General features: G+C 50.8%; 2 protein-coding genes across 7 annotated transcripts in view; both read left to right on the forward strand.

Moving 5' to 3' along the window:
* The first annotated feature begins 12 nt into the window (after positions 1–12).
* TXN2 (thioredoxin 2) lies at positions 13–7,699 on the forward strand. Of its 3 annotated transcripts, none has more exons than XM_046942762.1 (4): positions 13–51; positions 254–465; positions 2,293–2,416; positions 6,982–7,680. In XM_046942762.1, the coding sequence occupies exons 2-4, from the start codon at positions 254–256 to the stop codon at positions 7,096–7,098; spliced, it is 453 nt and encodes a 150-aa protein (XP_046798718.1). In that variant the 5' UTR covers positions 13–51; the 3' UTR covers positions 7,099–7,680. The 3 variants fall into 3 exon arrangements, with proteins under 3 accessions (XP_046798718.1, NP_001383294.1, NP_001383295.1); NM_001396365.1 differs by lacking the exon at positions 13–51 and adding an exon at positions 92–135 and having other exon boundaries at positions 6,982–7,699; NM_001396366.1 differs by lacking the exon at positions 13–51 and adding an exon at positions 92–104 and having other exon boundaries at positions 6,982–7,699.
* A 465-nt stretch (positions 7,700–8,164) lies between these two features.
* The window catches only part of MYH9 (myosin, heavy chain 9, non-muscle), an 85,790-nt gene continuing 66,455 nt past the window's right edge, over positions 8,165–27,499 (forward strand). The window contains exons 1-3 of one of the 4 annotated variants that reach the window (XM_046924106.1): positions 8,165–8,311; positions 8,408–8,565; positions 12,959–13,035. The gene's annotated coding sequence lies outside the window, so the exon portion shown is untranslated. Of the gene's footprint in view, positions 8,312–8,407; positions 8,566–12,958; positions 13,036–19,928; positions 20,029–25,461; positions 26,411–27,499 lie in introns of those variants that run through there. The other 3 variants (XM_040671688.2, XM_046924135.1, NM_205477.2) reach the window with 3 other exon arrangements.

A 27,499-nucleotide genomic window follows, 5' to 3' on the forward strand; every position in this document is an offset into this window, starting at 1 on the left:
TCCTCCTCCCTAGCTGGCAGCCGCGGCAGCCAATAAGAGCTCACCGCTCTGGTGAGGGAGGCCAATCAGCGTGCGGGAGGGCGGGACCGCTGGAAGGAAGCGGGGTTGGGCAGGGGTCACCTCCGGGCCGGGAAGGTGCGGGTTGGGGGTTCTTATCCGTGCGGGCGGTGGGGTTGGGGCTTGGCGGGAGGAGCTCGGAGTTCTGGGGTGGGGGGGCTCCGTGATCCTCACGTCCCCTCCGTTCTCTTCGCAGATGGCCCAGAGGCTGGCACTGAGGCGGCTGCTGGCCCTGGGACGCAGGCCGCTGCCCCTTGGGCCCAGGCCGTTGGCCTCTCAGGGCTTACCCGGCCGGGCCTTCGGCAGCTCGGCGATCCGCGGCAGCGCCTTCAACGTGCAGGACGGAGGCGACTTCCAAGAGCGGGTGGTGAACAGCCCTAAGCCCGTGGTGGTGGATTTCCACGCGCAGTAAGTGCCGCACGTAGCGAGGCCCGAGCTTTGCAGAGGCGGTGGAGAACAGAGCTCCCCAGGGCAGGGTGGCTGTGCCAAAGTCGCTCGGTCCATGCATTACGTCAGCCTGCAACAGGAGCCTCCGGGCTTGGGGAGTTCCAGTAGCTCCTTTTGTTAGGTGCTGGGGTGAAATCCCCCTTAACAACGCTCACTGATATTGCTGTCCCCGGGAGCATGCTGTGCTCTCTGTGTTCCTGTAACGTCATGTTGTGGATTTTCAGTTTCCCCAGTGTGAAGTGCCCTCATGGCCAACAAAGCCAATGGTATCTTGGGGTGCTTTACAGAAAGTGCAGCCAGTAGTTTAAGTGAGGCTATCCTTCTCTCCTCTGCCCCGGTGGAGCCACAAGTGGATTACTGTATCCGGTTCTGGGCTCTTCTGTTCAAACAAGACTGACAACATCTAGAGAGAGCCCAGCAGAGGACCACAAAGATAATGGGGAGCCTGGAGCATCTGCTGTATGAGGAAAGGCTGAGAACCCTGGAACTGTTCAGCCTGGAGAAAAGCTGAGGGTTGGGGCTCATCACTGTTTATAAATATTTGAAGTGCAGCAGTCAAATGAGTGGTGCCAGGCTCTTTTCAGTGGTGTGCAGCAACAGGACAAGGGGTAATGGGCACAAACTGGAGATATTAAAGATCTCTTTAGATGCTTTCCTGCGCAGCTTACTGTAGAGAATGTGCTGTTGCAGGGGGTTGGATTGGGAAATTGCCAAAGGTCCCTTCCAACCCCTACCATTTTGTGATTCTGTGCTCTTGAACCAGGGTTCTCAACAACAAATACCAAGAACTGGCAACAGTAGCAGCATTTGTGGTCAGTATAAACATTGTCACTCTCTTGCCAGTAAAAATATTCCTAGATGTAATCTGCTGCATTAACAATACTGATTCCCTTTGTTTATTCAAATATTTCCATAGCCCTGTAGTGCTGTCACATGAGCCAGCTGTGGCTGATTCTGGACAAACAGATGTTAAAGCAGACCTCAGACTGCTCTGAACAAAGCAAAGTTTACATTAATAGTGGTCATCCAGGGAGAAGAGGACAAATAATTGAAAGCCTGGAATCTTACAGGGAGGGAGGCTAACAAATCTTACCACAGCATCAATTTTAGATGGAAAGGGTACTCAGAGCTTTCATTCACATTTGCCTTCAATTGAGGAAGTTCACATCTTCCTAACCAGGGCAGCTAGAAGAAGCTGGTTTTCCCTGTACAGAGCCTTGCTAAATCTGCCACAGTTGTCATGGTCTTTCTGCAGCTGCTGCATCTCTAACTTTTGCAGCTAATGGGGGATTTCTGTAAGCCATGCAGTGCATATCATAGAATCATAGCATGGCCTGGGTTGGAAGGGACCATAAGGATCATCAAGTTCCAACCCCCCTGCCACAGGCAGGCCCACCAGCCTCCAGATCTGGCACTAGATCAGGCTGCCACATGAAGCTGAAGTCTATGGTTTGATAATTAGTATGAGCCGATACGGCTGACTATGATGCTTGCACTGTGGTGGTGATGTGATCAGCTGGGTAATAGCTCAGTATGCGAGAGCTGGCAAGTTGTCCTCCTGTGAGAGGGGACAAGTGGTGAGAAGCGTATGGAGGACAGCGAAGGCTGGTGGACCTGGTTGATGTTTACACTCAGTGTTGAAGCGCCACCGCTGTCCTGTGGCACAGAGGCCAGCATGAAGACAGGAGGGATAAAACAGTGCTAAAGGTACTGGTGTCCCAGCCAGCCTCTACAGCTGTTGCTGCTGCGCTTGCCTCTTCTCATGTCCATTCTCCTCTTTCTCCTTAGATGGTGTGGTCCCTGCAAGATCCTAGGCCCCCGGTTAGAAAAGATGGTGGCCAAGCAGGACGGGAAGGTGGTGATGGCCAAAGTGGACATCGATGATCACACAGACCTTGCGATTGAGTACGAGGTAGGAACCAGAAAAGCACGAGCTTGCTGTTGCTGCTGGCACGGAGCATGTTCCTCTGCAGAGGGGGTGTCAGCACAGCAGGGTCTGGGTGGGGAGGGGAAGCCCAGTTCTGCCTGCTGGTTCCTGGTCCGCTGGGTCACTCTCCAGTGAGTGGATTTCACTGTGTGCCTTTCCTCCGGCTCTGCTGCTCTTATCTGGCATCCCCACCTCTATATCTGCAGAAACACAGAAATCTGTGTGTCCTCTCAGCCACACAGAAGTTTGTCACTGTAAATGCAGTGTGTGCAGCATTTTATTGTGTGCACACGTTGCTCGGGTGTAGGGTGGGAGCATGAAGTAACAGGCCTCAGGCTGTTGCACTCTTAGACACCATTATCCATGCAGGCAGCCCTTCCTCTCTCTCCTTTCCTCATTCTTGCTGGGTGACGGAGTCTTGTCCTTAAGCTGCATCACAAGGAGATGCCGTGGGCTTTGTTTGGACAGATGGAGCGCAGGTCAGAGAACACCTGAGCACAGCAGGAGTGTGCATTCTGTTCTTGACAAGCATGGGCCTCAGTGATTGCGTTAGCATTCCACATGCTTTTCCTCATGTCCCTGCACTACTTTGCTCCCAGGAGTAAGCAGGGTGACTGGAGAAGGCCACAGCTTTGTCATATTTGATTTTTAATTATTCCCCCCACACCCCTCAGTGATTAGGCAGTTTATGAAATGCAGAAATTCCTTTGAGGACTGTGCTGGCTGCCGCTGTTTCTTCTTGTAAGCAACAGTTCAGTGTATTGAATTGGAGTATCCTGCTGCTGTGTTTTACAGGGAAGAAAGTGCTTCATTTTCACTTGCATATCACACAGATGGAGCCGCTCCTTCTCCTAGGCTAAGTCCTGCCCCTGTGGCTGAGGCTAGCACAGGAAGCTTCTGGAGGTGCCCAGCAAACTGCACACCAACTCCTGAGCAAGCCATCACTCTAAGCGTGGAGGAGGTGCACTGTCCTGTTCTCATACTCTGCTGTGCCAGAAAGAGGAGGAATTCAAAGCAGTTTGTTTCCTCCCACTCCTTCCCAGAGAGAACTTCCTGCTGGTGCTGTGGTAGAGTGTCCTCTCAGCTGTTGCCCACCCTGTTACTTGTAGCTTCCGTGGGCTGAGCAGGAGAGCCTCTCGTGCTCTTTTTGGCAGCAGTGTGTTCTCAGGCACAGTGGAGCCAAGGAGAATGAGTGCTGGCTCGCTGTATTGCAGCCTGATGGTTCTGCAGCTCAGGGATGCTGGTAAGAACAAGTTGAAGAGGCTGTTTCTGCTGTAGTCGGAGAGTAGGTAATCCTGATAGGTGCAGGGGAGGTTCTGCAGCAACCATCTTAAGGAGAAGAGAATGGAGATTATTAGCTCAACTGTGGTATTGTCCCAAGACTTCCAGTAGGCTGAATTAACTAGCATTACAGGAGGATGATCTCAGATGACTGGAAGATGCCAAGCAGAGTACACATATGGGAAGAAAGGTCTTGAAAAAGAGGCTGAAAGTTCCTTTGTTCTGCAAGTGTGATTACTCACTGTGCGCACAGCTACTGGATGTGCGTGAGAAGCTGCACACATACAGCTATATATTTGCAGGGTCTGCCTGTCTTCCAGCTCTGATGGTGTAGGTGCAGGCAGGATTCAGGCTGCAGGCAAGAGCTGACTGGCTTCTTTTTGGAGCCTAAAATAAAGATGCCATAAAGTTTTGTTTTGCAAGAGGACCCCGGGATTGTCTTTGCATCTTCTGCTCTTGCAGTGATGCATGTATCTGGTCCTGACCGTTCTGCGTGCAGCTGAATCCCTTCCCAGGTAGTGTTGGTGAATAGGATAGCTGCAGATGGGTAAAGGATAAATTTCTGATTTGATCCTCATGTTTTGAGGTATCCTTTTCACAGCAGAAGTTTAGGTTGTGCACCATGCTCATGCTTGGTTCCGTCTTTGGGAGTTTGCCAGCCAAGGAGATGTGGGCATGAGAGCTGATGGGGAGACACTGAGGCAAGATCAGAGGGGAGACATCAGGAGAGCCAAAGAGAGGTTTTCCATCTGAGATTGGATGTCTACAGGATGAGGTTTTCGTTTGAGGGTTTCAGGGTCTGTGCCACCCTCACAGCTCCCCACTAGCTGCCAGGAAGCCTCATTGACCTGTGCCTGTTCCCCTGCCCACACGCATACATCCCAGGTTGCTGCCTGATTGCACAATGTACTTTCTGCTGGCTTCCTTGGAGAGAGCCCCAAGGAGGAGCTGGAGTATGCCGTTGGCTCCCAGCAGCCCCATCTAGCATGACACACAGGAGCATTTCCTGAGACCAGAGATGCCCCAGGCACCCTCCTCCATCCAAGCAGTGCAGCATGCATGTCCTTTCTCTGAGGGTTCCTCCTTCTGTCTTGCTCCTCTCCTTGCCAGCTGTAGCCTTTTGCTGCTACTCCAGCCAGCTCTTGATCTCTTGAGAACAGGAAGGGAGGAGTATTTTTGTTTAATTTGCTTTCTCTTGAAATTCCTTAAATTCCTTTTTTTTGCCTTGGCCTGGTGCCTGTTGGGAAGGATCAGCCCTTGCTCCTGCTGCTGCGTGTGGGCACATGAGCTGCCCTGAGGACTGATGGACGTGGGGACATTGGTTGTTGGCAGAGCTCATTCCTGCTATGCTTTGTTCCTAAGGGTGGGTGAAGGCCTGGGTGAAGGTGAAGGCCCAGCTCTTGGTGTCCTCAGTTTTAGATGGGAAAGAATTCCCTCAGTGTGAGTGCTGCCATGTATAGCCTGTATGTCTGCTTACATTTATCTGTTTGGCTAGTGCTGATCAAAAGCAGCCTCGCTTTTTCTTTAGAAATGCTTTGAAGGTAGAAGAGAGTTTATTTAGTTTCAGTGCAAACAAAGCCCAGAAAAAGAAGGAAAAAAAATGAAGTTTGCTTTTCAGTAATTCTCAGGCTGTTTGCTTCACAAGCAGCAAAAACAAGTATGAACCCCTGCAATAGCCCCTGCAGCAAAACCAAGTACGGGAGGAAGGATGGTGTCAAAGCACTCTGTTTCTGAGCAGCTGCAGGGTTCCACAGGGTTCCTGGCTCTCACCCACCTCACTGACCCCCGGCCCTGTAACCTCGGGGTGCTTGTTACAAACCCAGTTTGCAGTCCAGAAGGAGGCTCGGTGGAGCTTTGCCCTTCTGAGATAGGAAGACACCAGTCAACTGCGGTATCCTTCTCCTCCCCAAAATCCCAAGGAGCTTGCCATCAGAGCAGCCCGGCCCTACCTCAGGCCGTCACTAGGAGGAGCTGAAGAACCTGTGTCGCAGCAGGGCTGGCGGGGTGGTAGCAGCCCCGGCGCTTCCATCCACTCAGATGGAACTGCACAAACCCCAGAGGACAGACTGCGGGTCCAGGCGGGAAAGGAAGAACAAAATGTCCCTTTCATCTCAGCCTCCTGCTGGGAGAGAAGCCAGACCTCTGCAGGGTTTCCTGCAGGAAGGATTTGTGAGCGTGGCAGATCCGTGCTGGCAGCAGGGCTGGGACAGCTGGAGCGCATAGGAGAAGGCCCTACAGGCTGGCAGAGGGGCGAGATAAGGACAGGGGGTGGTTGGGGGGAGAGGCTTTGTGCTGGAGCCGGGTGGGGGCGAGCAGGCTGTCTGCTTAGCGTCGTGAGCACGTCTCTGAGCTCCAGCAGCTCCTTCTCATGATCACATCCATGAGGTCTCTTCTGTCTCCACACGCTCAGCAGGTCCCCTGGGAGTGTCATCATTTCCACTGCTGTTCTCTTCGATAATTCCCAGCAAACTTTGTTCTGGATGAGAAAAATAGCACCTGGAGCAGTGCAGCTGGCTGCTGGGCTCTGGCTGGAGGGACTTCTGTCTTATCTGATCAGTAGGAGCAGAAGAGGAAAGATGGGTCACAGAGGGCTGGAGGATGGCAGAAGTCTTCCTCCTGCTTGCCAATGGGTGGGGGGCCCTCCTTCAGCTCCTGTGCTATCTGAAGAGAAATACAGGTCCTATCTGATACCACCCTGGCCATAAAATGTCTAAAGGTCACCACAGCAGAGAGGCAGGCTGGTAAAAGTCTGAGTTTGTCTGTTTATGATAGGATAAAAGGGAAGGAGAACTTGTACTGGAGAGGAAAATAGCTTTACCTTTTGCTTTTATATTAGGTGTGGTCTTGTTTTTTAAATTGTGGGTCTTATTTAAACTAGAAAAGCTGTTGAGACCTAACATAGATTGCTGTATAAGGCAATGCAGATGCCAATGAGGCCACAGAGAGAAGGAACTCAGTCAAGTTGTCTGTCGTTTTGTAGGGGATGTGCCAGCTTTGAGCAGTGTGGGGTCAGCTCCCTGACCTGCAGGCAGAGCCCTCATCACTGCTTAAACCAAATGCCCTCAGCTTCAGAAAGCCAAGTCCCTGCAGTTCAGAAGCAAAGCTTTAGCAAAGTGGAAAGCTTTCAGTCCTTTGTCAGCTGCAGTTGTCTCCCTGTCTGTGGCAGGGGACTCCGGATGGGCACAGCTGTAGAGCTCCATTTGGGGCTGGGTACAGCTGGGCTTCTTGCAGCCTCTGCTCACATGGGTTTCTGTCTCTCTTGCTCCCAGGTGTCAGCAGTGCCAACAGTGCTGGCGATGAAGAATGGAGATGTTGTGGATAAGTTTGTGGGGATAAAGGACGAGGATCAGCTGGAAGCATTCCTCAAGAAACTCATTGGAGCCTGAAGTTAAAGGGTGGCTGTACCTCTGCCTCTGGATATGTCCATGTTGTGCATTCCTTGTCCAGGAGAGTTGAGGAGCATGCGGGCTGCCTGCCTCGTACAGCCTGGGGTTTTCTTCTGTTTGGGGTTTTTAGGAGATGTTGTAACCCTTCCTTCCTGCTCCCCCCTTCTCTTTAGCAGCAGTAGTTGTAAAGGGTGCTGAGGAGCAGGGCTGCTCATCCTCAAAATGAGGAATGCAGCTGGGATTAGGAGCCCGTGTTCATCAGCAAATTGCTGACGTGTGGAACTTCTGCTGAGCTAAGAGGAGGAATATTTTTCTTTTGTCTAGCATCTGACAGTCCAGTGCAGAGGGCAGCTGCTCCTCACAACATGTGCAGGCTTATCTGCTCCGGGTGGGTTTGTTTAAAGCTGAGAATGCCTCTGCCTTGTCTGTGGAAACTGTCTTGATCCCTCTGTTTGGATGTCCCCAGGACAGGTACAAATCCTCTGCAAACCCGCAGGCTCCCGTCGTAATTTTATAAGAGAAAATAGAAGTATTTTATGGATCTCCTTTTGTAGGTCTGTAATAAAGAGAACTTTATCGTCACATCTGTCTAGCTGGAGAATGAAACTTGATTCTCTGAAACCCCGGGGGAACCCCTTATCTGTCCAGAGAAGCGAGAGGCACTATCAGCAGAACAGTGGCTGGTTCCTAATAATGGGTTGGGAGAGTGCAGGTTATGACTTGATCTCTACTAAAAGGTAATGTTCTGAAAAACAAACAAGTGGATTACTGTCACAGGGCTCCCAGTGCTGCTCCTGTGTTCCGCATTGTGTGCAGCTGGATCCTGGGCTCTGCAGGGATACCCCTTGTTTGTGCAGAGGTAGTGGCTCACTGCCCCCCATGCTCTCTTCACCTCCTTTCCTGCGTTAGGAGCCTGGGAGCTGCCCTCATTCTTGCGTAGATAATTAAGTCCACTCACATGGGTGAGCCCTGACAAAGGTGGTTTTCTGACTCTTAATTGCCCCAACCTTTGGACTGAGGGAAGCAGTTGTGTGCACATATCACCATCAGCCCTTCCCAGCTCTCCCTCCCTGCACACGCTTGGTGACTTCAAGGTGCCCCCAGTTTCCTCTTGCTGGCAGAGCACAACGCCAGGGCTGATGCCCACTGTAACACTTCACATCGGTTTGCATAGCTAAGATGCATGAGGACACTGTATGTGCTTAACAACCACGTAAGAGCTGCTTTCATGTTTTCCTTCCCACTCCCGTTTCCCTCAGTCGCTCCTAACTCTGCTTTGGCTCCGCTCCATTTTGCCTCCCTGCCGTAGGTTGTTCCAGGCGACGAGGCGAGATTGTTCTGCACCTTTGCGCCAACGATTTACGGCCTTTTAAGGAGCAGAGAAGCAGCCATCCAAGTTCTGCGTGTCCCGCCGCAACCGCAGCGGTGTTCCCACCTGCGTCCATTGGGAGCGGCGCAGCCCCCCAGGTGGGTGCCTTCCCGGCAGGACTGAGCTCACAGCCTGGCACGCTGCCCGCACCGCGCGCTGCCTGAGCTGATGTCAGCGGGCTGTAATTTGGTACGTTGTGAGCAGTAGGCAGTGGCATTTGCTTTTGTGCTGCAGACCGCAGAAGCAAAGCCGCTCGTGTCCTGCTCCTCTTCTCATCTGCCCTGCCTTTCTGGTGCGCCTCGGTGTTCCTCCTGCCCCGTGAACGCTTCTAGTAAAGACCATCCTCATTTTCCTGCGTGTGCAGGAAGAGTAGGGGAATAGCGTCACTGTACCCAACAATAGCCAACTTTTATGCTTCGCCATCCCACAGAACAGGAAAAAACACAGTGACTTTACATTGTGTGTTTAAGAGACAGTATAAATTGGCTATTTTATCACTTCCTTCTAAGGAAAAGTGGAGCCAGTGTCCCATTCGGCTGTGCCCTAGGGTGCGTTATGTGAAAGCCACAACTGTTTCTTTGAGATAAATACTGAAGAGCCACATAGACAGTGCCCTGTGAGCAATCCTTCAGAAACTGCGTGGCTGCCAAGGGCAAGGATGTCGTTCTTCCCTTTCGGAGTTAAACACATCCAAAATTCCCCTGATCTGTTAAACATTGACTCCCTCCCACCCAACCATTACAGAAGCGCTCTGCTTCTCATGTTCCCGGCTGCTATTTTAGGAGTGTGCAGCCAACGCTGCCTGTCGGAGCAGAGCTGACCCTGCCACTCCCTCCCTGGGTGCTCTCTGAGCCCAGCACCAAAATCCCCCCCCCAGGTTAACCTGCAGTGCTTCTGCCGTCAGTCTGGTCAATGACACCCAATTTCCAGCAAGCAGGGGCTCTTCCTCTCCTCGTTGCCAGCTTGCCTTGAGCCTGAGGGCAGCTGCTCCCTTCCCAAGGTGTTTGGGTCTGCTGCTAAGCCCTCATGATGGGGAGAGGTGTGCAGTGCTGAGATCCTCTGATGGGATGAGGTATTGGGACTGTCTATTCCAATGCATAGGTTGAGAAGTAAGAGTCTCAAGTTGCACTATGGAAGGTTCAGGTTGGATATTAGTAAAGATTTCTTCTTATCATTAGCACAGGCTGCCCAGGAAGGTGGTGGAGTCACCGTCCCTGGAGGTGTTCCAGAGCCGTGTGGATGTGGCTCTGAGGACACGGTCAGCGGGCATGGTGGGGATGGGCTGGCAGTTGGACCGGGTGATCTTAGAGGTCTTTTCCAACTTTCATGATTATGTAGAAGTGCTGCCAGGTTGTGCTGCCAGGTTTTGGCTTCCTGTAAATTCAACAAGTTACATCTCGGACAGCTGCAATATCCTGAGCAAGAAGGTAAGGTACAGTACAAAAGATGCAAGTTCCAGACCAGAGCAGCTCACAGGACTGTGCCCCATCTCCCCACCCTGCCTCTGCAGCCCACCCAGGTGTATGTCCACCACCAGTCCCACACTGCTCCAGCACCAGGCTGTGCCTCGGGGCAGAGGTGCTGCATCTGAGCACAGGGCCACACCGCGCTGCAGCTTGGCCAGCACAGCAGCTGCAGGGCAAACGCAGGGCTGTGCTTCGTGCAGGCTGCAGCATGCCTGCCAGTATTTATATAACACCGTTTTGCTTTAATCTGGCTTTTTAAGTAAATTATCAAAGCCCTTTCTGTTCACTCTGGGAGCCTCTATTTTTTATTTCTTTCTTTCTTTTTACTACAAGTTTCGTCTTTCAAAGCTAGGCCACTTTTGAGTGATGCTGAAAAATCCCATTTGCAGTGGCTTTTTGTTCCATGCTTGCATTGTTCAGGCAGCAGCAGTTGTTTTCTTTTCATCCTGGCATAGCTCAGGAGTGACTGCATGGTCTTAGCTCCAACTTTCTAAAAATACTCACCCGTGAGGCGGCCTCACACCAGTGGATGAATGCTTTGGAAAGGCACGATGGCCTGAAAAGAAGCCGGCGGCAGCGCCGTGCCAGCCCTTTGGTGGCTGCGAGCGGTGCATCTGCAGCATGTGCCAGCCAGAGAGCACCTGCAAAGTGCTTTGGGCTGCTGAAGCTCGAGCGGTGTGAGAGAATGCACTAGATTGCCTGCAAGAGAATTGCTGCCTCTGCAGGGTGACCCAGGAGTGATGAAGAAAGTGCCTCCTGCCTGGAGAAGACTCAGCAGCCACATCCTCTTCTCCGAGCGTGGGACACCCGGTGCTGGGGAGGGGATGGCAGGGATGAAGCCAAGCGTAAATCAGGCTGTGGCAGTTTGCAGGAAAGCGTTTGGGAGCTACCCCTCATCCTGCCCCCGGCCCATGGCAGGAAGCTCCCCAGGTGATGGCTGTAGCAGCTGCTGTGACAGGAGGCCTCATTGTTCTGAGGCCACGATCTCAGGGCCGTGCCAGCTTTTGGCAGGAAGCTGCAAGACAAAACCTTCAAGTTGTTCTTCCTCCCTCACTGGCCTCATTCTCAAGGGGCTGAGCCTTTGGTTGGGCTCCTCCAGCACTCACCAACAAGGACATTCAACTTCCCCCTGCCCTGTGTACCTCTCTGGGCTTCCCCTTCCCCCCTCCCCAGTCTGCGGCTCAAGTTCAGTTCCCAGTCTGTGATGACACTTGGAAGCACACTTGGGGTCCTGCCATTGGTGCCTGCATGGAGATGGAGGATGCCTGTGGAAATGAGACATCATCCATGGGGGCCATTACTCATGGCCGGCTGCTCCTGCTCTGCCCTGGCCCCATTGCATTGCCCTCTCCTGGTCAGGGCTGGGGGGGGGGGGGGGGGGTGACAGGAAGGCCCTCGTTATTCAGGGCTTGCTAATTAGATGGGAATGTTATCTCCAAACCAGATGTCTGCTCTGACCTCCCTCTAACCTCCTGCTGGAAATCAAAACAGACGCAACTCTGTTTGTTTTAAAATAACTAAAATAAACCTTTGGGGTGAAGCAGGAAAGTCTGGCCCATGGGGTACAGCTGGGGAAGGAGGAGGGCACACAAGCAGATAAGCCTGGCGAGATATGCCAGGTGGCAGAGCTGGAAGGGATGGGCAGAGAGCATGGCTTAGGGTGGCTGTATGTATGTGCTGGATCCTCTCAGAAGAGAGGGCTCTGGAGAGACCTTTTAGCAGCCTTCCAGTATCTAATGGGACCTCCAGGAAGGTGGGGAGGAGCTCTGTATCATGGAGCGTAGTGATAGGACAAAGGGTAATGGCTTTAAACTAAAAGTGGGTAGGTTTAGGTTAGCTATAAGGAAGAGTCTTCACAATGAGGGTGGTGAGGCACTGGAACAGCTGCCCAGAGAGCTGTGGTGCCCCATATCTGGAGGTGCCCAAGGCCAGGTTGGATGGGGCCCTGGGCAGCCTCAGCTGGCTGGGGGCAGCCCTGCCCACGGCATGGGGTGGGACTCAATGATCTTTAAGATCCCTTCTAACCTTAAGCCTTCTATGATTCAGTGCTTCGAACCCATATCCAGCAGCAATGGTTGCTCAGGATCAGTCCCCTACCAGACATGAGTCCCCATCCCATCCTTGCTGGGCTCTGTAGGTCCAAAGGTGGAACTGCTGGAGGAGGCTGAGCTGATCCTGAATTTCACCTCCCCACCTTCCTTTGGGGTTGATTAAAGGGTGCAGCAGGAGGTGCTGAGTCCTGGAACGAGCTCTACTTTTCAAACCTAATCCCAAACTCCTTTTGCTCATGGCATCTAAGGCAGACCACAGGTTGTTTCAGAATAAGCAAGCCAGGTGACACCAACAATTGGTAATTCCCATCCTGTGCTTACAGTAAAAGCCTGTTTTATTGCATTTCTGCAATAATCTTCTATATTTGGGGAACAAACTTTGCCCTCCTTGGAGCGCTTCACCCATGCTGAGGCCCAGCACACTCAGGTTTCTCTTTGGGCTGCAGCCTGCCCTGCATATCTACACAGCATCTGAAAAACATGGCTTGCACCAAGGTGCCCCAGGCCCTCTCTCTGGGTGGTGCAGAGATGCTCTGGGGTTTTCATCCCTGGAGGCAGTCAGGGTGACCTTTCCCTGCCTCCTGCCTGGCTGGGGCTCTTGGGCAGCCTCTTATCTCACATCCTGTGGTGCCTTTCCTCAGTCCACAGCCCGTCTCAGCCTGTCCTATTTACCATCTCCCTTGAAGGCTGCTGAGGGATTGCTCATCACAACATGCTCCTGATACCACAAGAAGACACAGCTGATTTGCAGCTCTGTGTCATTTTCCCTACCGTTGTCCCCAGGCCAGCAAGTGGGTAAAAGCTTTGAGGTCTCCCTTCCCACTTACCTCCTTTCCGACCACTTCTGGCCCACAAATGGGTATTCTTTTCACTCTGCTCTAAAGGCCGTGCCTCACAGATATGACCTCAGAGGAGTGATACATTGCCCTCAGGCAGCATCACCGAAGCAAAACATGATCTCTGTTGTCTTCCAGCCCAGGCTGCTGCCCAGTGCCCCAGTGCACCCCGCCTCCCTCTGCTCGAGCCACTGGAGCACAGCAATAGCTGAGAGGTGAGTAATGGAGAAGCTACCTGACCAGATCCACCTGGTAAACATCTCCAATAACAATGGGAGGGAGGACCTGTTACTGCTGAGACAGAACAGCTGGGGGAGAAAGATGGTGCCCAGACATCATGGGGTACACAGGATAAATTAATTAAGTCAATTAATGGTATCACTGGAATGGAGGCTTTCTGGCGTCCTAGGTCTGTGATTCCTTCAGTCCTTGTCTGGTTTGTCACTGGAAAGTCCTTCCCATGACCGTGTGTGTCCAGCGCCTCTCTAGCGCCCAGGCACTTGGCACTTGGACCAAGGAAATGGTTGAGCTGGAGACACAGCTCTTCCTCTCGATTCGGGCCAGTTTCCAGCTGAATGGAGCTGTGAGATCCGGGGCTGGCAGTGGGAGTGCGAAGGTCAGAGGAGGGAGGAGAGGAGGAGGGAAGTGGACTTCTTCCTCTGGGGGCTGCCCAGGCTTGGGTTGGCTTTGCTCAGTTTTCAAACTACAGCCCTGACCTTCTGAGGCTGAGAAGGAACAGGATGTTCACTTGGAGCTTGACCTAACCCAAGTCACTCATCCCAAAGGAAAGGCTGCTCAGCCTCTCTTGAGCCTGATGCAGCCCCCAAACAGCCAAGGAGTGACTGTGGTGGTGTGCTTAGGAGAGAGGTGGCTCATCCCCCACTCTTTCCCAAAACACAGCATCATTTTTAGGAGGTAGGTGCCATGACACCTCTCTTTTCTTTGCCCATTGAGAGAAACCGGGGTCACTTCCTGCAGGTTGGCACCAAGCTCAGCACCAGAGCTGCAGACCTCACCATGTCCCTGCCCCAGTCCAGCCACCTCGTGTACGTGATCTGCTGCCTTGACTTTCCGTGTCCTCGGTCTGATGAACTCGTGTTAGGAACGCTGTGCACATAGTGACCTTATCTGATGATAGTGACATGCTCAGCGTGTTTATGTTTAGTCTTGTTCGCAACCAGCGTGCAGAGCTGGATGGGTCAGGCTGGGCTGTAGGAACCCAACGCCAACGCGTGCTCTCGGCCGACGGTGCTGGGGGATCCCAAAGCTGGCAGGGAGGCAGCACTTTGAGCACCGTGTTTACCAGCTGCAGCTTTTCACACACTCGCCAGCGCCTGATGGGCCACACGGGGTGGAGGCTGTTTGCTTTCCCTTCCTCTTTTTCTTCCGATTCTCAGTGCTATCACAGATGGGAATAGGTTTCCCATGTCGGATGCGGGGGACTGCGCGACCCATCGCTCCCAGATCCCCGCAGAGTCCCCACATGCAGCCGATTCACCGCAGCTCTGCTGGGAGGAGCGGGACAGAAGGGAGGGGAGCGCAGTTTTGGCTGTTCCAGCAGCTGGGCTGCAGGAGGGTTCCCAGGGTTTTTCCCAGGAAGGAGGTCAGGGCCGGGCGGCCTCCAGTCCCGGGAGGCCCCACCTCCGCGCAGCCTCCAGCGCTGTGCTCCTTCCCTTATAAGGCTGTGGTTGTTGCCGAGGAAATAGATAGAAAAAAGAAAGCCATAAAAAGCTGTGTGAGCGTTACCTGCCCCGCTCTGCAGGAGCCTGGAACCTCGCCTCCGAGAGCTCCGCGCTGACGAAGCCTCTGTTCTGAGATTTCTTCATTCGCTTCAGCGAGTGCTGTGGGAGGAGGCTCACAGCTTCTTGCACTGTTTTTTTCCTCCCTTTTTTCAGCTGCTCGTGAGCCAAAAGTTTCCGTGCTTAGTTTCCCCCTTCAACTGAGCATTTGTTTTCAGGGGAAGGGGTAAGAGGAGAAAGGAAATGGCACAGCAACACACTTGCAGAGGTGGTCCACAGCACCGTTCACGTCGCTGCTGGCTGCTTTTGAGTCTCCATCCCATAGAGAGGATTCATGTGGGCAGGCTGGGTGCTGAGCTAGGCCCTAATCCTGCACTGCCTCCCATGTGAGGCCCCCTGCAGGATGGGGACACGTGGCTGTTAGTGTGCTGTCTCTCCTGCTTATAACATGAGCCTCCACAGTGACAACAGCCTCCATCACTTCTCTGTGGAAGAATGATCTTCTGAGGGCATACATAGTGCCTTTTCTGAGATGCAGTGCATTCTAGCAGGGAATAGCCAAATGCAGAGGAGACCCTGCTGTCTCCTGGAAGGGGAAGCTGCCATCATGAGGAAGACACCATGGGCTTGAACAGCAGCAAAGCCCTACACCAGCAGTTAGCAACCTGGTGTACACATCAGACAATAGCTTGCCTGTTTCCTAATGTAGCTGAGTTTTACTCCTTTCCCCCCTCTCAGCTTTTCTCTAAGTAATGAAGCAATTCATTGTCAGTGCATATTTTTAACACTGACTCTCTTGGTTTCTGTCTTAGACCCAGCACACACTTCCCAAAAGTTTCCTGTGGGCCCCAGCTCCAGCAGTTGAAACATTTTCCATCGTATGTGAAGTGGCTGCATGCTGCCATGGGATCCTTGCTTCTTCAACCTGCCCGGACAGTCAGAGCAGGATCCTGCCCCACATCCCAGCTGGTCACGCTATGGACACTGGGGCCAATCTCTGCCTTTCTTTACTTCTCATTGTCACCTCATGGAGCTCATATGGTTCATTTGGACATGAAAGCTCTCTAGGGAAAGGAACAAGGGCTGATGTTGGCTTGAGAAGCAATCTGCTCTACTGCAGTGCAGTAAGAAAGGAGGACTGTAATGTGATGTGATGCAATAAAGGGGGGAATGCCTTCAGGAGATATCTCCTCCAGAGAGAAGTGGCAGGGCTGTTCCCAAAAAGAACCACTGTACTTGGGAGGCTGCCATTGGGAATGATGAGTTTTTCCCAGACAGCCCTCTCCAGGTCAGGAGACATAGACCTACAGGGTCCTTGTTGCACTGCCCACTGCGCATCTGGGGTTCTATGGGTCTGAGCTACATTTTCCCCAGTTCCACTTCTCTACTGCCCCCCAGGCAGCTCCTTGGGCACAAAGACAGCCGTTGGGGAGGATGAGTGGAGCACCTCATCTGTGCTCGTGTATGTGGATGCACAGGGCTGGAGGACGGGTGGCAAAGGAAGCACAGTGCTGTTCACATGGACAGTGAATCATAGCTGGGTTAAAGTATCTCACTCCACCTTGCTCCAGGAATCCAACAGAAAACAGAGATCAGAGAGCAGCAGCATAAAGTTTTGTGCTATTGTAGGGCATATAATGTTTAGTGTTCAGGCTTCAGTTGTCCTTACCCCAGTTTCCCATCCCTGGAATTGCCTCTTTCAGCTCTGAGGCAGACAGATCCCAGCCCTTCAGTTATCTCTTTGCCTTGTAGGAGGAAGAGGAGGGGTGCTGGTGCCACGGTGGCTGTGGGACAGTGCAGTGCCAAGAGGTGACGCTATGGTTATCAGGGTGATGCCGGGCTTGGCTCACAGGTGAAGGGGCAAAGGTCTCTCCCTCACCAGTGGTGTGTGTGCAGGATCAGCCAGCCAGGGCACACAGAGAGGTGTCCCGTGGGCCAAGCATCTGCTTTATGCAAACCTGGCTTTGCAAATGGAACTACCATGTAGGCAGCACCTGCTTCAGGACACAAGAGTCCAGATCTGGTTCTTCCCTGCCCCAGGCATTTCCACCCAGAGTCACCTCCAGGAGAGCACAATCCAGGTTTCCAGTTTTAAAGAAGACATCACAGTGATCTGAAGAGACCTTGGGCTCTTGTATGCTAAGAAGCACAAATAAGGCATCGTTATGTGCGTCTAATTATATTTTTTTTCCCCTCCTGCTTTACATATTTTCCTGCTTGGGATTTTTTTTTTCCTCCTTCTTAATTAGAAGACTAATTTTAGAAATTAGTTTTGTCCACTCTGGAAAACGAATAGAAAATTAGTGAAAACGTGGTAGCATGGAAATGAAAGTGAGCCTGGGGAAAGGTAATTGTTTATGACCGAGGGGTTCAGTTGACTCTTGTGCCTAATTAACACACCACAAAGGGGAGCCTTTGTTGAAGGCTCCACACCCTGCTTTTCCAATTAAGGTACAAGAGAGATCATAACAAAAAGAGCTGGGAGACAGCTGGTATGTCCCTTAGCAAAGCCAAACCTGACTTAGCATTCCTTAAGTTAAAAAAATAACAATACACATACCTCTTCTTCCTGCGTGCATTTTTCTCTCCATGTAATGCAATACTCCTTCTCATGGATTCCAAGTAAGAACAAAACCCTTATCTTTCTGATTCCCATCACTGATGTGTTTCTAAACCACAGGGAAAAGGGGCCGGGGTGATTATTTTAAGGGTTCTGATGGCTGTTGGAAGAAACTTTGCAGGAAAGCTGAATCATCGGATGAGCATCTAGTTTTCATCTTTTTGTGTTTTGCTATCCCACATCTAAGGGGTGGCTTATGAAAATTCAGAAGGCTTTTAAATATATACATTCTTCTCTAAAGAGTCAAAGAATTGATAGGCCACCGTACTGTCTCGCAATTAGCTGCAAATGTGCGTATAGGAGAGTGCTTGAAGTTCAGTGCAGCTGTTGTTGGGGCAATGGCAGAGCAGCAAGGACCAGAGAATCACAGAATCGTTTGAGATGGGGGGGACCTTTATAGGCCATCTCCAACTCCCTCATAATGAACAAGGTGCTTCTGCTTCATGTGTGAGCCTGAAATGCAAGGAGGGAGGGGTCAGGACTTATTAGCATGATTGTTTAGTACATGTTTCCACCCAATAGGTAGAAGAGAGTAGAGCTATCTTCTCATTTAGTGTTTTAGATCAGTGTCATGCTTGGACCTCTAACTCAAAGTCTGGATCCTCTCCCACCAACTCCCTTCTATATCCCTGCCCAGAAGGCAGTGGGGTATGCAGGACTGCTTCCCTCCCAGCCTATTGCAAGCAGCTGCTCACATAGAGATTTCACAAAGAGCCTCTGAGAACATCTCTGATCTGTGGGTTTGGTTCTTCTAACACTTTCCTGCCTCTTGATAGCTGAGAAATACTGCAGGGCGGGTGCTAGCCGGAGGTTGGGCAGTCTAGCAGCCTGCTGCTCCTCAGTGACGTATTGATTTTTGACAGGAATTCGTTATACAAACACACAGGGTGCCCCATGAGTTGCTTTCTTTGTTGCAGAATAATCCCAGGAAACAATGCTCTCACAAATGGGGAAAAAGGTGGCCGCTCTAAGTGGAGCTTTTGGCTGCATCTTGGCTAACATGTGGTTCCCCAATGTGATGATACCTCATCTATCTGATGGTATTTTCTCACACCCTGCAAAGATAATGCCTCAGTAAGTCCCCAGGGCTCGTTTTCTGCCTTCCCTCCTGGTACTGTCAGTTCTTCAGGTCTTCTGTTCCAGGGGGCTGAAACAAGGACACTGCACGCATCTCTGCCCAGCTTCCTGCTCTGCCCCATATGTTCCCAAAGGCTGTACAAAGCTGTACTGAACAGTGCATGCTGGCAGTGGGAGGCCGGAGGATCTGGGAGAATGGAGGAGGCTCTCAAGGGAGCAGGGAAGAAAAAAAGTCCCAAATGTGGGAGGGAATCTTGGCAGAACGGAAAGGGGGGTTGTTGAGCAAAGCACGCACTGGCTTCAGCCGCACAGAGCTTGCAATATGTTACACTGAGAATCTGTGGGTGTGTTTATAAGACCTGCTGCTGACTTGCATGCACAAAGGATGTAGCCTCCTCTTATCAGAAAAATGTGGCTCCAGGCTCGCAGAAGAGGGTGAGTGCTGGCATGACTGCACGTCAAGTCTTCTTTCTGGCCGTAGAGCCGTAGCCCAACAGAATGGGCCCAAAGCTTGGCTTTGACCGGACCGACTTTGGTTTCTGGCAGACAACAGCAGTGTCTTTAGTTGTGGTAGGCTATAAACTAGTTAGTTCCCCTGCAGTTCCCACAACAAAGCTGTAATGGGCATCTGGATGATTTTCTACAGCACTGGAAAAATCCCTTGTTCCAAGCATCTCTTGGGTATACTTGAATATTTCAAGCTAGTTTCACTTTGTCCTCAGCCAGCTCACTGGAATGAGAACCACAGAGTCACTTCATTTAAGCAAATATTTGGCCTCGATTACTCTTGCAGGCTGAACCCAAAACCAAACAGCAAACATGAGGTAAGCTTCAAGGCACCATTAGTACACACACTGTAACCTCTGGAAAGGCAGCAGGCTGAAAGTGGGGCTGTTCCCATGTCCTGCAGGGATGAAAAAAGGGAGACTCAGTTCCCTCTGGAGGAAGAAGGTGCCTGGGAGGGGGCAAGGGAAGTGAACATCCAGGTAGATGCCCTTTGTGTAGAGGTCTGTTAGAGGCGAGTGATGCGGATATGCAGTTTAAACAATGAAAGCACTGTGTAGTAGCTAGCGACCTTTCACCTTTGCAGATTCTCTGAACTTGGTCCTGTTTTCCTGCTACTCTGTTCTTGGTTCTGTGAAAACTGGGCCCAGCCTGACGCCAAGGAAGGAAAAGAGAGGCAGAGGCAATGTATAGCTCTGCATGGCCCTACCTAACAAGGAAAGCAGCATTTCGATGGCTCTGGCAATCTATTCCAAGTATTTTCTCCTTATCAATATCTGATCCAAGCCTGGCCAGTATGTTTGCAACCTGTGTGTCACAAGCATGACAGCTGCAGGGCGACAGGGATGTTTATTCCCCTTTCAGCTTATCCTCTGCTGAGTAAAGAATGCCCCCAAGCCCTTCTGAACTCAGGAATCTGAAGCATTTCTTACCCCCTCCAAGAAAGGGAGAAGGACAAGGAGGAATTTGAGATGGTAATGAAGGACCGGTAGCAATTGCTGAAAGACAGAGCTGTGAGGCCAGGGCAGGCAAGTCCAAAATGTCATGCCTGGTACTGGTTGAATTATCACTGAAGGACCTAAACCACAACAGTTTGTGTGAAAATGATCTTTGATTTCTGTGGTAAGGAGATGGCTTGTTTATTTAAGGTAACAGGATGTGTTCTGCTGACATTTTGGACAAGCTGCGTTAGGCTCAAGGCAGGCAACTCTGATCTCACGTATTATTCGGGGGGCAAAGATATTTTTGCTGCATGGCTTGCGTTTCTGGTACGTAATTCCTTTTGTATAATTGCTTTCTTGGCTTTTAAAGCTAGACAGAAGATAGCGAGCAGCAGGAGAACAGGGCTAGAGGAAAGAAGGTTAGGAAGGGGGTATACTGAACAAAAAAATGTATTCTGCTTAGCACAGTGCTTGCATTTACATGGCGGTGATAATTATATTTGAATTCCTTGGAGGTAAAGAGCTCTGGGCCATTGTTCTTGGTATTTCAGATCAGGAATGCGGTGTCTGCAACCTTGCATAATGGAGTTGCAATTCCATCCCAGGGTTTGGAGGAACTCACAAGCTCCAAGGAGAGATTTTCTCTACCTAAAACAGAAGTTTTCATTTAGGCGTGTTTCAGAGGACACTTCCCGTGACTCGAAGCACAGCTGTGACAACCTGCTTTCCTAGTTAGGTCCCTTCTACAACACATCATCAGTTCTGTTGTATTGAAAGGAGGGTCTCTGGTAGAAAGTAAATTTACTTACTGTGCTACCTAACTGATGGGTAGATTTATGCCTCTGACCTATATCCCAGCCGAGCAGAGATGCTGTATGTAAACGTTCCATCTTCCAGCTGCAAGTCTTGTCGGTAGTACGTTAAGAAAGTAAGAACACATTTCTCTTTCACTGAATCTGAAGCAAGAACCGCAACGAAGGGACAGGAATTCAGCAGATCATCCACACAAGACTATGTGGGTGGAGGGCTGGGGAGAGGTGGAAGGTAGGAGAATAACTGCTTTAAATGGTAGGCACAGCTCTTCCCCTCCTCCCCAGCCTGGGGGTTCAGGTATACCTCCCTTCTATTTTTTACATCAGCAAAGTCAGTTTGAAAGATTCTTGTTGCAGACCTACAATTTAATCCCTCTGGTTGTGCTGCTGCATCTGTCTCTCTGCGGGCTTATAAACCAGATCAGTGAGCCGATCTTTCTTTCTTAGCCTTCTTTTTAAACTCCAGCGATCCACGTTACAATATGGCTTGTGAAACATCTACATCAGCACCACTGTGGCAGTGGTGGCTGTGACACAGTATGAAGAATGAGTGCTGGGGGGAGAACAGATAATATCTCAAGCCTGTTTGGCTGACAAAAACATCATTACAGAATTGCACATTGACACATGAAAATGAGACAGTGAAGCTATACCTTTTTCAGTCATACCAGAAGCCGGGTAGGCATGTGAAGGGTAACCTCTTCCTGTAAGAAAAGAGCAAATGTATTCTCTTCCTACTGTCTGCTTCTGGCCATTTCTGAGACAGGTTGCTGGGCCACATTTGCACTAGTGTGGTCCAGTGTGGCTCTTTTAACATCAGCTGTTCTGTTAGAATTTGGAGGAACAGAGCTAGAATTTGGGCTTAAATAGTCATGAAATTTATAAGCTCTGATGCCCCAGTGGGAACATCACTTGCTTTCACTCCTTCCACATCTTATGTTCATGGTTTTCCACCTTCTGTGCTTTCACAGTTTGAATTTGGCATTTGTTATGGGAGCAGAACAATAAAGAACTGGCACAAGGGGAAAAGGAAGTTATGTGCTAATAGACGGTGCCTAAATTCCAGACAAATTTCATGTTGTTCAGAGAACACAGGCAGTGAATGGTGAAGTCCACAGTAACGTTGCTTTCTCCTCCTACATACTCAGTTCCAAAGAGCTGTTTCCTTCTGTTACAGTACGAAAAAACCCTTCAGGTTTTCATCTGCACTTAGAACAGCTGCTATGTATGGGTGTCTGTATTAAAGTCACTCCAGAGCTGCTTTTTTAATTAGTTCTAATTATGAAATTGCTCTGAAACTACTGATGTTTCAGGCATCTGCAAAAGCAGACTTGAGGCTTCTTAGCAATAGCAGATTGTGACATTCTCCAGATCTGTGTGCGTGCGGTTTCTGTGTGTAAAGTCACTGTGGTTAACATTTAGCAATGTGACTTCTCTGATAAAGTAAACACCTTTTGCCTCCTGTCACTCTTCTTTAAGTCTCTAAGAAACTTGTTTTGGAAGAGATTTCTTCTGCCTTGCAAAGCACTTGGAAATTATTTGTCAAAATTAATTTGGACACTTTGCCTTTTGTCATATATAGAAATCAAATGTGGCCAAGTTCAGCGCTCATCACAAGAGTTCAGCGTTCATCACAAGAGTTCAGGCTCTTTCAGGCATTTTGCCCCCACCAAACTTGTAAATCTAGCTGCTGTTGAGATGCTGATTTTCAGAATTCAATGACCATTATAAGGATGCTGGCTTACAAGCATTGGTGGAAGATGCGAGTGGCATTGATCAAAAGGACCAAACAAACAACCTGTGAATTTATAGACAGTAACGGAAATATAACATTAATTTGTTAGCTTTTTTACTCATACTTCTTTCTTTCTGAGGTGTGTCTCATTTCCTGGGTAACTTCCTGTCATCAGATCAACACTAAAACCCTTTGCACTTACTTTCAAAATAATCAAGCTACAGAAAATACTATTCAAATCTAACTTGTCTCAACTACCATGCATCCACACATCTGAGCACTAGGGAAACATGCAGAGTTTTCAAAAGAGGTGCAATACTTTTTCATATGGAACAGGGTGGTGTGAAACTGCAGCAATCTCTGTTTTGAGTTCGGTTTTGGTGCTTGAAGTCATCAGGGAGGTTTTGCCATTGATTAAACTGGAAAGGAACCAACTTCTCAATTTCTTTATTCAAGAAAAAAAAAAAAAAGAAGAAGAAGCCAAGCCTGAAGAAGACACTCCAGACTGATCTTAGCTTGAAATCTTTGACTCAGGAAGTGCAGAGTACATATGAAAGTATGAGAGCCAGAAAAGAGCAAGAAAACTTGATATGTTCCCAGATCACGCACTCCTTAACGATGTTTGAGTGAGAGTCTTTTAATGTCTGCATTTCATACTTGCTATCATTACCTTCTATTTCTCACGTTACTTCTGCTGTCAGTTGATTTTTGCCTTTTGTGTTCCCTTGCCTTTGTTTACCTTCCTTTGCATTTGGCTGAAGACACAGCCTCTCCTTTTCTTAAAAGGTTTTTGATACATATTGTAATCTTCAGTATTTTCATTGTCAAATTTTTATGGCAGAAGTTAAAACCCTGTCCTTCAATCATTAAATATCCTTTTTATATGTTTGTCACTTTTTCAGGGATAAGTCATGAGACAATACAGACTGTGTCCCCATTTAAGATATCAGATCACTTACATATCTGTGGTTGCCTCATGTCACAGTTCCAGCTCCCTTTCATCCTTTGTCTTAATGTACTAGCTAAGACCTATGTTCTCTTCTTGCTGCCAAACTCTTATTTCTATGTTGTACCTATATTTATACCATTCATCTCCGCCTTTAACAATGACACCTTTGTATCCCTGAGACTCAGCTGTACAAATCTTTCAGAGCTCTCTGAGATCTCTTCCACTGCCTTTTGTGTCTCAGACATCAACGCCTGGCATTGTTTCCAAACTGCAGCGATGAATCTTTCTGAGCCAGAAGAGTTTCACTTGGACAGGAGGTGCTTACTCAAAACGCTTCTCTGCTGATGTCTTGATTCCAGCCTCTTTCACTTCATTTGCCTCTGTGATATTACCTGACATTACAGAATCATGGAACTGTAGAGGCTGGAAGGAACCTTTGCATATCACCTAGCCCAACTCCCTGCTAAGGCAGGTTCCCTACAGTAGGTTGCACAACAAAGTGTTAAGATAAGTCTGTAATACCTCCAGAGAAGGAGACTCCACAACCTCTCTGGGCAGCTTGCTCCAGTGCTCTGTCACTTTCACAGTAAGGTTCTTCCTTGTGTTTGTATGGAACTTCCTGTTTCAGTTTTTTTCCCATTATCTCTTGTTCTACTGCAGCATACCACTGAAACGAGCCTGGCTCCATCCACTTGACAGCTGCAATTTAGATATTTATAAATAGTGATGAGATGCCCCCCCAGTCTTCTTTTCCTGACACTGAACAGTCCCAGGGCGCTCAGCCTTTCCTCATAAAGATGCTCCAAGCCCCTCACCACCTTGGTGGCTCTTGGCTGGACTCTCTGGAAGTTCCCTGTCCTTCTTGATGTGGGGAACCCAGAACTGGACACAGCACTCCAGATGTGGCCTCAGCAAGGCAAAGGAGAGGGGAAGGATCATCTCCCTCTACCTGCTGGTCACGCTCTTTGTAATGCATTCCAGGATACCAATGGCTTTCTGGGCCACAAGGGCACAGTGCTGGCTCATGGCCAACCTGTTGCCCATCAGGACACCCAGATCCTCTTTGCAGAGCTCCTTTCCAGCAGGTCAGTCCCTCACGTGTACTGACACATGCGGTTATTCTTTCCCAGCTGTAGAACTCTGCACTTGCTCCTGTTGAACCTCGTCAGGTTCCTCTCCACCCACCTCTCCAGTCAGTCTAGGTCTCACTGAACGGCACCACAGCCTTCTGGTGCGTCAGCCACTCCTCCCAGCTTCATATCATCAGTGAAATTGCTGAGGGTAAACTCTATGCCTTCATCCAGATTGCTGATGAGGATATTGAACAAGACTGGGTCCAGTAATGACCCCTGGCATCGGCAAACCCCACCCTGAATTTTCTGTCATCTGCAAATCTGCTCTCCTTATCGAAATAGGGAGCCCCAAAGGGAGGCAGCCTCGTGTTAATGTGCAGTAAATCTCATCTTTATAGCTGGATCTGACATCTGGCCTCACGTACACCATATTCACTTCAGACTTTTGTCTCGTTTCTTGGCTCCCGCTTCCTCCCTTCTCCCCATTCTGTTTCAAGTTTTTGGAGACGGCCGTAGCAGATGCCAAGAGGGAGAATGACATCACCTCTCCCTTTTCACACCTCTACTGTTTTGGCGTGCTTTTCCCGATCCGTTTCAGGCTCACTGCTCAGCACCGGGGGATGGCTATGCCCGCGTTCCCGCTCGCCCCAGCCCTGCCCTTTATGGGACATAACGAAATCCCAATGCCTGCCTCCCCACAGCTACCAAAGGCCGAGCCGAGCCAGGCCCCCACCGCTGCTCGGTCACAACGTTTCCGCTGGGGCGCTGCCCGGCGCCCACCCGGCGCGGGGCATTGTGGGGCCGGCCTGGCACGGCGCAGCCCCTTGTGGGAGCGGCTTGGCACGGTGCAGGGCGGCGGGGGAGGGGAGACGGGGAAGCGGGGCTCGGCCGGGCCGCGAGCGGCCGCAGGGCTGGGCCGGGGCGGGGCGCTTTGCGCCTGCCCGAGCGCTGCTAACGGCAGAGGGCGCGAGGCGCGCCGCCCCTCCCTCAACGGCCGCCCGCTTCCCTCAACGGCCGCCTCTTTCCTCAAAAGGCCGCCCGCTTCCTCGCCCTCGCCCCGCCGACGTCTCCTATTGGTGCTGACGACTGCCATTTTTTTCCTATTCGGCCTCGCTATTGGCTGGTGGTCGTCGGGGGCGGGACAGCGGGCGGTGCCTCCGTGCCGCGGCCCCTCCTCCCGGCCGAGCGCCTGGCAGTGCCGGTGAGCGAGAGGCGGTGGCGGCGGTGGTGCCTGCGGGAGGAGCCGGCAGTGTGCGGACGCCACTCTCTCACCGCCAGGAGCGCAGCGCGGCGCTTCCTCACCTCGCCGGAGCCTGGCTCAGGTAATCGCCGGGGTGTTCTGGGGGCGGACGGGCTCGCTCCCTTCTTTCCTCGCGGAGCTCCGCTTCTCTTTGTCCGGCGGAGCGCTGCCCCTCCGAGCTGCGCGCCTTCCCGTGTTCTTTCCGGCCCGGCCGCGGGGAGCGCCTCGCCGCCCTCCCGCGCTGCGCCTCGCCGTCCCCTGGCCCTCCTTCCCTCTCACCCCCGGGCCGGCCGCCCCTTCTCCTCTCACTGCCCCGGCGTCCGCCCCTTGGAAGTAACGGGAAGGGGAGAATGGGACCGCTTGGCAGCTGTCAGGGCTGCAGCCTGAGTCACGGGCTGCCCGTCCTCCCGCAGACATCGCGCTGGGCTTGGCTTCCGCCCTCACATCTCCACTTCCTCATTCAGTTGGGGCTGTAGAGTGAGGCCAGGAGGCAGAGGGAGGAGGGAGTGACAGGGCAAGATGAAGCTTGCAGCAGGAAGGCTTGCAGATAGCTCGCTCTCTCAGGCATCACCTCCGACGGGGTCGGAGCAGCGATCCTCCCCCCCTCTCTCGGTGATATCCCAGCAGGCGTGGGGAGGACCGATCCTCCGAGCCCCCTCAGGGGTGGGTTTCCTCAGGCGGGGTGGCTCCTGCTCTGCCTATGTGTGGGGTGAAAGGAGCTGTGGGGAAATACTGCCCTTCTGGTGGAGAGGCTTCCTGTGCGCTGTCTGTTAAACTCACTTTTCTTTTCCTCCTTACAGCTCCTTTCTTTGTTTTCTCTAGAAACACCGTGTTCTTCAGCTTCCCTCTTGTGTACCTTTTCCTTCTGCATTGCGTGTTGAATGTCCTGAGCTACGCTCTGTAAGAGCACACTAAGAATGTTGGCTTTTCTCTTAGCTGAGCAGCTCTGTCCAAAATGCATCAGTGTGCCAAGTAACGCATAAGAAAGCTGTGCTTCGAACCTGGAGAGATATGGCAGGAGGTGGATTTTGACCTCTGCTTCGGTGCCTCTGCCCTACACTATAAGGAACTATAAATTAATCTGCATGGAGGCTGTTCAGCTGTGGCTTGAAAGGCTAAATTGCACGCCCTTAGCTCTCATATGCGTCTTCTGTGTGCAGACCTCAGTACGGTGAAGTTTTAACTCCTGAATAGCAGCACTCTAATCAGTTGCTGCTTGTGTAAAGATGCTTTTGAAATTAGTCACCAGGTGACGATGTGGCTGGGTTCACTTATCCATGGCGTTCCAGTGAAAATGGTAAACCACGACACAGATATTTATTGACTCATAGATGTACTGTCTGCAAATGTGGCTCTCCTTCCTGAAGCTGGAATGAGATAAGCAAATATTTTTGTTAACTGGAAAGTTGTAATGGGGAGGGGAGCAACTGATAAGTGAAACTGCTTTTGGCACAAAAGGGTTTTGAAGCTGTTCATGACAACCACCATCACCTGTATAAGCACAAGATTGTGCTGCTAACCTGACCTTGTAAAAATAACTACAGGGTGAAATCATGCAGCGGCTCCGTGAAGCTCTGTGTCAGGCACAGTTGTTTAAATGGACTTGTACCCCTTCTTGAGAGCTTTATTAGTTGTGCTTATTTGTAGCATCTGCTGTCTTGCTGGAGGTGGACAGGCAAAAGTTTCAGTGGCTTTAAGTTACCTGCAAAATTGCTTGTAGCTGATAGGAAAAGGTCAGAACTTCTTACATTTGCTGTCTTGGCACCTTATTTTGTGGTGGTTCTTGTCACGTGGGGTGATCTCTTGGATGATTGATTTGGAAGTTCTCTGATATCTTGAGACTTCAACCTCAAAGTTTGCTCTGTCAGGTAGCAAGCGTGACTGTTTCTGTGTAAACAGGGTGACAGAACAGTTGGGTGTCTATCCCAGAAGAATGGGTGTAGAAATGTAAGGCCTTTCCTTGGACTTTGCACAGTTGGTGAGGATGTT

The sequence above is a fragment of the Gallus gallus genome, chromosome 1 (assembly GCF_016699485.2).
Source record: "Gallus gallus isolate bGalGal1 chromosome 1, bGalGal1.mat.broiler.GRCg7b, whole genome shotgun sequence".
Lineage (NCBI taxonomy): Eukaryota > Metazoa > Chordata > Aves > Galliformes > Phasianidae > Gallus > Gallus gallus.